This window comes from Colobus angolensis, unplaced genomic scaffold, assembly GCF_000951035.1.
Source record: "Colobus angolensis palliatus isolate OR3802 unplaced genomic scaffold, Cang.pa_1.0 Scaffold322, whole genome shotgun sequence".
NCBI classification, from domain to species: domain Eukaryota; kingdom Metazoa; phylum Chordata; class Mammalia; order Primates; family Cercopithecidae; genus Colobus; species Colobus angolensis.
In genome coordinates, this window is record NW_012116511.1 from 13,955 (window position 1) to 25,370 (window position 11,416).

An 11,416-nucleotide genomic window follows, 5' to 3' on the forward strand; every position below is an offset into this window, starting at 1 on the left:
AGGAAGGAAGGAAAGAAGGAAGGAAGGGAGGGAAGGAGGGAGGGAGGGAGGGATAAAACCTGAAGAAAACCCTTTTCTTCCATTAGTATATTTTAAAAACATAGAAAGAAAGAAAGAAAGAAAGAAAGAAAGAAGGAAAGAAAGAAAGAAAGAAAGAAAGAAAGAAAGAAAGAAAGAAAGAAAGAAAGAAAGAAGGCAAGCAGAGGAAAACCTTTTTTTTCCATTAGTATATTTTTAAAATATATCAAAAAAATTAACACTCCTAATTTCAATCAGCTTCTGACTGTTCCTTGATTTTTTCAATATTGATTCTTACTGCCTCTCAAAAGAAGGCATATAAAACCAATATATGGGTAAATCTAGCTAGAATTAATTAAACAATTCTAGTCATTTAAGAAACATTTAGGATTTACTATACCCCCATCGGAATGTTTTCTTCTTTTCTTTTTAAACTAACATGCAATTTAAAGTTAATGGAAACACATACTTTCATATACTTCTAATTAGGACATTTTTATGCAGCCATCCTAATCCATTTTCCAATTCTATTTGCTTAAAATATGAAATCAAGATTTTCTACTAATAAAGAATTCCAAACTTCTAAGAATGTGTTTTAAATCAAAGACCAGTGGAATTTTGAATACTTTTTTCTTTAAAACTAGATGCCAACATGTAGAGGCCAAAAGTAGAGCAACTCATTGTGAATATGCTAGCTTCCAAAAGCTTGTTTGCAGGTCACTTAATTGGAACTTGGAATACAGTCTTCCATTGAAACAATGTTATAAATGCTACTTTTTTCCCAAGCCTTCCCACAAAAGCTCATAAGTAATTTAAAAAGAAAATTAACATTAGATACTTTAAAACAAACAAAAATGTCCTCATGCAGAAGATGTAAAATATAACTCCTAATCTTGCCTGATTCCTACATCTCTTCCCCATATTTGTATGTAAGCATTCTAAGTGGTTAACTACAAATAAGTCTCTTGAAAGGGAAACATTAAATTATTTGGTTTCAAGGTCACTTGAAACCTGCATTTCCCTCTATTATAAGTTACCCTACGTCCTCCAAAACCAGTAAACTGCTGTTGAACCTGTATTATGAAACCACCATTACATTGTATTTATTATTTTTAAGTGTTCTGGTTATAACTTGGAATGACAGAAATACGCATTTGCCATGAAACAACAGCAGAGAGAAAGAGCGAGAGCGAGAGAGTGCGCGTATGTGTGTGCACCTACTCTTGAACCAACACCAGTCTAGGTATGGGCATGCACTAAAAACCTTGTGAGGAAGACAAATGTCAAGTTGCAAAGATGACAAATGTGAAAGCTGTGAAAGCCTTTAGCTGACAGGAATGGGGCAAGGAAAGGGATAGTTGACCTAAACGAGGTGGTCATGGGTAGAGAGGTTTGAGCTGAGGTTCTGGCATTAACAAAACCAAGAGGAGCAAGGAGAAAACTCCAGCCAGAGAAGGCTTTCCCTGGGGCCGAGGGAACCTGGAAAGCCCAAGGAAGGCTAGAAGAGCTCGGGCAGAAAAAGCAAGGGCTGAAGGGGAGAGGACAGAACAGACAAAACCTCAGAGAACATGGACAAGAGGTTGTCTTTATCCTATCGGTGGGAAAATCCTGAAGTATGTAAGCAGGCTGGTGACATGGCTAGATTTGGGTTTAGAAAACAGTCATCTGAAGGAGGTATTATCACCCGCTTCATTTTTACACCTGAACAAACTGAAACCCAAAAAATGTTGGTAACCTGACCTACACATGTAGCGGAGTCTGTGACTCAGTTGGTATTAACAAGTCTGTCAGACCCAAAGCCTGCACTCTTTCCAGCATCTATACAACCTTACAGGGGTAGGGAGGCAGAAACAAAGGCTACAGCAGGTTAAAGGATGAAAACTAAAAGCTGCGGAGAGGACTCTCATCCCCTTTCTCCCTTCACTTTTATGATGCAAAGCCTAGAAGTTAGTGGTGGAAGGAAAGAATTTTTCTCTCCTCCTTCCTTTCAGTCCCCTTCCCCACGTTCCCTATCCCATCAGCACATCATCCCACCAGTCTTCTCCAGAAGCTGTTAAGAAGCCATAACACAGCTAGGAGGAGAGAGAGGGCAGACATGGGGCTGATGCAGAGATGCTGCTCAGTCTCCCCTAGGAGCAAGGAATACAGGCGAAGGGAGAAGCAGAAAATGAGCGGCCTAGGGAAAGGGACATTCAGAGGTGTTCATCGAACATCTAGACTGAGAGACCCTGTCAAATCAAAATACAGAACCTGGATTCTCTTCCAATCACAAATCATGTGTCCATAGGGAAGTCACTTCAACTGTCTGACATTCAGTGTCCTTAGGACCTGGCTTCTGTCTGGCTGCTCATGAAAGCAGCAGCACCTCTCACTCCCTGAGCTCTTCTAATCCCCATAGGTATACATAATCCTAAATTTCAAACCAAACAACTTGCAAGTATTTTAATAAAATGCATAATTGCTGATTACACTAACTTTGTATTGCCTAAACACTTTTAAGGACTATTTCACTAGGACTTTTAATTTTTATTTTTTATTTTTTTTTTTTTTGAGATACAGTCTGGCTCTGTCACCCAGGCTGGACTGCAGTGGCGCAATCTTGGCTCACTGCAACCTCTGCCTCCTGGACTCAAGCAATCCTCCCACCTCAACCTCCCAAGTAGCTAGGACCACAGGTGCCAGCCACAATGCCTAGCTAATTTTTGTATTTTTAATAAAGACGGGGTTTTGCCATGTTAACCAGGCTGGTCTCAAATTCCTGGGCTCGAGAGATCCACTCACCTCAGCTTCCCAAAGTGCTGAGATTTCAGGCATGAGCCACCACACCTGGCCCTCATTAGGACTTTTAAGAAGTATTCCTCAACCAAAGGAATCAAATATGTATCAGTAAAATCAGAATATGATTCTTCACTACATCAAATCTAAAATCTTCTATGGCTAGGTAACTCTTCTCTTGTTATGTATATTTTCTCCCTGGCTAAACTGTGTCTCACAGACTAGGTATTTCCTAGAATGATACAACATAATTTATTTTTTCTTTTGATATTTATTTCTTTCATTTTAATTTTGATTTAATTTTTAACAATTTGCTAGCATTCCCTAGAGACATGCTAGTTAAACAAAGGGAAAGGCAACCTGAAAATGTGACTGGTCAAAGAGATTATAACCCACAAACAGAAATTCAAATCCGGCTCTTAAATTGGGCCAAGGGGTAAAAACAGTCAGTCTTCTAAGTGAGGTGTTCTTTCCTGCGGCATTTTAATTCCTACCTCACCGCTTCAGTAGTTGTAATGAGATGCAGTCGTTTTCTCTCTCAGGGGTTTCTCAGTAGGAGCTAACGGGCTGGTTCCATTTTCTATTATTTATTACATTAATTTTTCAGATTTTAATAGATTTCTACCAAATGTAATGGTGCAATATTAAGTTGTTACAACACTGAGTAATTTTTTGAAGAAACTATGTTGAAATAATCACTATCATAAACAAGATTAAGCAGCAAGAAACCCCAGTTTACTTTCCCAACAGAGATCTCAGAATCCTCTTTTCTCAACTGGTCACTGCTCCCTACTTCCAAAGGGTCCCTCAGATAAAATCAACAAACACTTGCAAATGACCTTGACATGCCATCTGGCAACACTTTTTCAAGTGGGTTTTGCAAAATTACTGTTTAAATATGATTGTCTAAATATTTTTGGAGGCTGAGGTGGAAAGATTGCTTGATTCCAGGAGTTCAAGGCTGCAGGGAGCTATGACTGTGCCACTGCACTCCAGCCTGGGTGCCAGAGCAAGACCCTGTCTCAGAAAAATAAATAATATTTTCCAAACTTGTTGTTTAAATACATTTCTATTACTTAAATAGAAATATTCCCTGTATAGTCCTGCCAAAATGCCACCAAAGACTCTTAGAAGCTGAGAGCAAGTGGGTTCATAAGCATTTAGTATACTTTAAATTTAGAATAAAATTTCACAGTAAAAATAATTTTTTTTCAGTTTTTTTTTATTATTATACTTTAAGTTCTAGGGTACATGTGCATAACGTGCAGGTTTGTTACATATGTATACTTATGCCATGTTGGTGTGCTGCACCCATCAACTCGTCAGCACCCATCAATTCGTCATTTATATCAGGTATAACTCCCAATGCAATCCCTCCCCCCTCCCCCCTCCCCATGATAGGCCCCAGTGTGTGATGTTCCCCTTCCCGAGTCCAAGTGAACTCATTGTTCAGTTCCCACCTATGAGTGAGAACATGCGGTGTTTGGTTTTCTCTTCTTGTGATAGTTTGCTAAGAATGATGGTTTCCAGCTGCATCCATATTCCTACAAAGGATGCAAACTCATCCTTTTTTATGGCTGCATAGTATTCCATGGTGTATATGTGCCACATTTTCTTAATCCAGTCTGTCACAGATGGACATTTGGGTTGATTCCAAGTCTTTGCTATTGTGAATAGTGCCACAATAAACATACGTGTGCATGTGTCTTTACAGCAGCATGATTTATAATCCTTTGGGTATATACCCAGTAGTGGGATGGCTGGGTCATATGGTACATCTAGTTCTAGATCCTTGAGGAATTGCCATACTCTTTTCTATAATGGTTGAACTAGTTTACAATCCCACCAACAGTGTAAAAGTGTTCCTATTTCTCCACATCCTCTCCAGCACCTGTTGTTTCCTGACTTTTGAATGATTGCCATTCTAACTGGTGTGAGATGGTATCTCATTGTGGTTTTGATTTGCATTTCTCTGATGGCGAGTGATGATGACTACAAACCACTGCTCAGTGAAATAAAAGAGGACACTAACAAATGGAAGAACATACCATGCTCATGGATAGGAAGAATCAATATCGTGAAAATGGCCATACTGCCCAAGGTTATTTATAGATTCAATGCCATCCCCATCAAGCTACCAATGAGTTTCTTCACAGAATTGGAAAAAACGGCTTTAAAGTTCATATGGAACCAAAAAAGAGCCCGCATTGCCAAGACAACCCTAAGTCAAAAGAACAAAGCTGGAGGCATCATGCTACCTGACTTCAAACTATACTACAAGGCTACAGTAACCAAAACAGCATGGTACTGGTACCAAAACAGAGATATAGACCAATGGAACAGAACAGAGACCTCAGAAATAATACCACACATCTACAGCCATCTGATCTTTGACAAACCTGAGAGAAACAAGAAATGGGGAAAGGATTCCCTATTTAATAAATGGTGCTGGGAAAATTGGCTAGCCATAAGTAGAAAGCTGAAACTGGATCCTTTCCTTACTCCTTATACGAAAATTAATTCAAGATGGATTAGAGACTTAAATGTTAGACCTAATACCATAAAAACCCTAGAAGAAAACCTAGGTGGTACCATTCAGGACATAAGCATGGGCAAGGACTTCACGTCTAAAACACCAAAAGCAACGGCAGCAAAAGCCAAAATTGACAAATGGGATCAATTAAACTAAAGAGCTCTGCACAGCAAAAGAAACTACCACCAGAGTGAACAGGCAGCCTACAGAATGGGAGAAAATTTTTGCAATCTACTCATCTGACAAAGGGCTGATATCCAGAATCTACAAAGAACTCAAACAAATTTACAAGAAAAAAACAAACAACCCCATCAAAAAGTGGGCAAAGGATATGAACAGACATTTCTCAAAAGAAGACATTCATACAGCCAACAGAAACATGAAAAAATAATTTTTTTTAAAAATAGCACCTCTTTGTTGGTGATTGGAATGGATAGGAAATAGTTGGGTTGATAATCTTTTTGCTTTTTTTTCCTCTTCTTTACTTGATCACTCTTGATCCATTCATTTTCTTGACTTCTCTTCAAATTTATTTGAGGTTCATCAGTGACTAGAGGAAAAAAGTCAAACAATACATCTAATACATTTAAAGATAATACAGTCAGAAAAAAAGCAATATATAAGTAGCAATCATTCATTAGTGTCATTTTCAAATCTAAAGCAGGAGTTTGCAAACATTTCTGTAAAGGACCTCAGTAAATAGTTTAGGCATTGCAGGTGACATAGTCTCTGCCATTAACTACTCAACTCTGCTGTAGACAAAACATAAATGAGTGGGTACAGGTTGTGTTCCTGCTTTATTTTCAAAGCAGGGTGGTTAACCAGATTTGGCCTGTGGGCCTTAGTGAGCTGACTTCTGATCTGAAGCACAGCTCCTGGCACCACAATGTTGATAACACTAAGAAAGATCATTTTTCAACCATCCCGTACAGGTATATATGTAACTTCTAGGGCATAACCCTACTGTCACACAAAGTTTTGGTCTGTGGCCACTGTCACGCTATAAACTATTTGTTGCAAAAATTAAGAGAATGCTTTGGAAACTTCCATAGCAATGGGGCAGAATAATTTGGTCTGCTGAATTTTGATTTCTACTTTGTAGGTCTTTTATTTCATTTTCTAATAATTCACTTTTATTGTATTTTACAAAAGTATCCATTGGCAGCAAACAGGAAATTTTTTTAAAAAACTGATCCTTAACAAAAGGTAATTTGAGAAGCATTTACAATACCACTTTTTAAAGTAATCCTTGTAAGATTCATTTACAACATCTAACAATTCTAATTATGAAGCATGCTCCCAGAAATAATTACTAAATCTGTGTGAAATGCCATCATCTTTTTTTTTTTTTTTTTAACAGATTCTATCAGGGCTTCCATATACATGCAAAACTATAATCCATTAATTGAGCTTCCAAGCCATGTCTTCTTGAATAGTACTTCATTGTTCAAAATAGAGTTCCTCTGCAGGACATGGTGTCTCACGCCTGTAATCCCAGCACTTTGGGAGGCTGAAGTGGGAAGATCACTTGAGGTCAGGAATGTGAGACCAGCCTGGCCAATAAGATGAAACCTCATCTCTAAAAATACAAAAATTTAGCCGGGCATGGTAGCACATGCCTGTAGTCTCAGCTACTTAGGAGGGTGAGGCACAAGAATCGCTTGAACCCAGGAGGCAGAGGTTGCAGTGATCCAAGACCATATCACTGCACTCCGGCCTGGACAACAGAGTGAGACTCTGTCTCCAAAAAAAAACAAAACAAAACAAAATAGAGTACCTCACAGAGACTTTGTGAAAATTCAAATATATTTTCTGAGGTGTTATTTTGAAAAAGGAAGGGAAGAACCACTTTACCTTGCATTCAATCCTATTCGGTTGGTTTTATCTTTGGGATCAACTCTAACAGACCACAGTAACTACCTCCCTTAAGAAGGGAAAAGAAGTCTGGGCTCAACCCACAGCCCCAACGCCTGTATGCATATGCAACTCTGCTTTAACTAAATTCCTTATTTTACACATGATAAAACAGAAAAGCAGAAAAACTTTGCTACTGTATCAAACTGCTTCTCCACTGAAGTTCTGCACAACTAGTTAATATTACACATAAAACTACTGAGCAAAAATAATTGTTCTTATTCTGTTTATCTTTGAGGTATTAATAGTAAATGATTTTAAGTTAATGTCTCAAAGAGTATTTTAATGCTAATTTCTAAGAAAAATAGTACAGCATGTTTAAAATTAAAAAGCTAAGGATGTGTAGGAATAGATGTGTTTTCTTTCCACAACATATATTTGTAAGACCTAAAAATGGGGTAAACTAAGAGCAAGGTGGCCTGGGCAATATATCTGACCATATCATTATGAATTAAGGCAAAATTATCTGGTGTGTTTGTGCATCTATTTCATGACTATATCTCTCAACAATATGTCTAATGATTAATGTGGCTAATGATAGCTCTTCATGGTTAGAGGATACACATTTAAAATATAAATTACTATTAGCTTCTTTTACACATGTAAGCTTACCAGAACTTTATAGATTTTCTTACTAAGAAATAGTTCATAGCATTTTTATCTGTGTTGCAAGAATTATGTGAATTGTCTCATTCATGATGCCATTGGGTTTTATTTCTTATGTAAGAGTTTTAATACGTAAACTCTTATCAAAAAAACTCAAATCAAATCAATATATCGTTGGGTTGCCTGCAATTTTACACATCGAAAAAAAGGTCCTATATCTAACTGTGGTAATATGAATATACTAATTTTAAACAGAAGCTACAAAATACGCTAATGGAGAACACATATATTTTAAATCCACTTCTAAATACATTTGTAGTCCACCACCACCTACTGTTAATAAATTAGTACTCTGAAAATGAAAGCCAATTTTAATATAGTTGGAACCAGAGCACCTGGGTTAGAATCCTGGCTCTCCCACATACTAGCTGTGTGACTGTGTGATTTTAGACAAGCACACAAACTCCCTTTACTCAGCTTCCCTGTGTAATTTTAGAATAATAATAATAGTTACTTCATAGGATCTTTTTGAGGATTGAATGAGTTAATATGTAAAAACGTTTAGACCACTTCCTAGTACAAAGTAAACACTATTATTAGCTATTATAAGTATTAGATAATACCCAGAGCTAAATATAATTAGGAAGATAAATCTGTATCTGCTAAAGAACATTTAGGAAACTCCAAAAAGGAACAGATGATTTATAAACTCTCCATTGTTTTTACTCATCCAGACCACTTGCACCTTCTATGAGTATGGAAAATGAAGAGCTGTCCTGAACAGTTCTTTTTTTGTTGTTTTTTTGTTTTGTTTTGAGACAGGATCTGACTCTGTCACCCAGGCTGGAGTGTAGTGATGCAATCATAGCTCACTGTAACCTTGAACTCCTGGGGCTCAAGTGATCCTCCTACCTCAGCCTCTCCAAGCAGCTGGGACTACAGGTATGTACCACCACAGCTCATTAATTTTTCATTTTTTATAGGGGTGGGGGTCTCACTATGTTGCCCAGGCTGGTCTTGAACTACTGGACTCAAGCAATCCTCCCACCTTGGCCTCCTAACATGCTGGGATTACAGGCATGAGCAACCATATCCATCCCTAAACAGTTTTTTTAACTAAATATGATGTTGAAAAATAAATTTCAGGCTGGGTGCAGAGGCTCACGCCTGTAATCCCAGCACTCTGGGAGGCTGAGGCGGGCAGATCATGAGGTCAGGAGATCGAGACCATCCTGGCTAACACAGTGAAACCCCGTCTCTACTAAAAAATACAAAAATTTAGCCAGGCGTAGTGGCGGGTGCCTGTGGTCCCAGCTACTCGGGAGGCTGAGGCAGGAGAATGGCGTGAACCTGGGAGGCGGAGTTTGCAGTGAGCCCAGATCGTGCCACTGCACTCCCCAGCACTCCAGCTTGGGCAACAGAGCAAGACTCCGCCTCAAAAAAAATAGATTAATTAAAAAAATAAACTTCAAAAGCAAGACCCCCTTTTTTAAGGTAAAATTACAAATCAATTCTAAATAAGTTCCTAGTGTCTGTCCCTTGTATTTCATTGTCCAAATCACCACACAGGGCTAACCCCAAGCAACACAGGATGCTGGGATGGTGAATCTGGCAGCTATCAACCTGCGCTGGGAAAAAAATACTCTACAAAAGATAGAAGGGGGAACAGCACAGTTGAGAAGATGACTAGTACTGTGTGTTTCAATCTATAGAGGCAGCACTGGATAGTGAAAAGGCCAAGGACCTTAAGACTAGATTTCCAACAAGCATCTTTTAATTAAGTTACTTAATGGGTTTATCTGAGAACTTAAAAATATTACCAATCCTTGGAAAAAGAGCTGATTCCAGGTCTGGAGCATACAATGTATGAGAGTTCTGGAAATTCAAAAGACTCCTGGGATCATATGAGAAGATCTCTAAAGTCAATTTAAATGTCTTTCCATTGGTCAAAGATGGGACAATGTGGGCACCAAACAGAATAAACTTCAGTGGCGTTAAATACATCAAATATACTTAAATCCATCCATTCTTAATGATACTAAAAAAATTAAAGCCAAAAACTCACAAGTCACCTTTAGAGGAGTCTAGAGAACCATGATTCTAAATATCTGATGATAACGGAAAAAAGTCAAGCATTTATTCCATCTTTCCTTATAACCAAATAGTCATTTAGGAAATTAAATAGCTAGTTAAGATAAAGTTCTTTATAGAAATTTCAAGCTAATTAATGCAAAAAGATAGAGTTAGAATATCACCATTTCAAAATGCTTAACAAAGTAACAGATCAACCCAATTACCGTCAATGGATGATCCATTAGATGGAAAGTTGATGGGGAACTTTAACAATATTTTAGAGTAATAAGACCTGAAGCCACGGATCAATCTTAACATCACAAAAAGGCAAGACAAGCAAACATTATTTGCCTAGTGATGTCACACTATAGGAAATTTAAAATACTACCTTTGGCCAGGCACAGTGGCTCATGCCTGTAATCTTAGCACTTTGAGAGGCCTAGGTGGGAGGACCACTAAAGGTAAGGAATTTAAAACCAGCCTGGGAAACACAGCAAGACCCCATCCCTACAGAAAATTTAGAAATGAACCAGGCATTGTGGTATGCAACTGTAGTCCCAACTACTTGACGTGGGAGAATCACTTGAGCCCAGGAGTTCAAGGTTACTGTGAGCCATGATCATGTCACTGTACTCCAGTGTGGATGACAGGGTGAGGCCCTGTCTCTCAAAAAGAAACAAAAAATTCTATCTTTGGAGCATTCTTGCAAATGTCACAAACTTCATTAAGCCTCTTGATCTAACTACCAGTTTACTAGAAGTATAAGAGACAGAGAAAAATGTTAAATGACCAGAATATCAAAACTTCTACACAACCTGATTTCTTCAACAATACACGCACACATACACATACCCAAAAGGAGAAAAGAAGATGTATACATGCAAAGAGACTCAAGAGATGTATCAATTAAATATAGTGCATAGATTTTGGTAACTAATTCAAATAATCCAGATTTTTTTTTAATTATGACATAATCAGAGATTGTCTGGTTATTTGATGACATTAGGAATTACCATTTTTTTGGTATAGTAAGAATATTTTGATTTTTTTTAAGATTCTTTACCTTTTAAAGAAACATACTAAAGTATTTACAGATAAAGTAATATGTCTGGGATCTACCTCAAAATAATCAGTAAGGAAGAGGTAATGAATACATGAGGCTTGTCCTATTTTCTCTAATATATGCTTGAAAGTTTCTACAATGCAACATTAAAAAAAAAAAACACACACAGGGGCAGGAAGGAACATTTAGACAATCTCTCTCAAGTGTCTCTTCTAGTTCTAGCTTTCTGTGATTTGTGGTACAGGTACTAACTGTTAACACTTGTACTAATTAGGACAATTCATGGTGGTATTAAATAATAGATTTAAGACTGAGAATCAGAAACCTACCGTCTAGGTTATTTTTCCTAAATTGCAAGCATCAACCTACTAGTGGGTTATGGAATCAACTTAGAAGATAATAAAGAACACTTCTTTTTTTTCTTTTTTTTTTTT

General features: G+C 37.6%; 1 protein-coding gene across 1 annotated transcript in view; it reads right to left on the reverse strand.

The window, feature by feature from the left end:
* LOC105518610 (A-kinase anchor protein 7 isoform gamma-like) overlaps window positions 1-11,416 on the reverse strand; it is a 28,706-nt gene that overhangs the window by 8,781 nt on the left and 8,509 nt on the right. Inside the window, exon 3 of the mRNA XM_011951659.1 lies at window positions 5,737-5,876. Coding sequence (XP_011807049.1) covers window positions 5,737-5,876 — 140 coding nt within the window. The remainder of the gene's footprint in view (window positions 1-5,736; window positions 5,877-11,416) is intronic.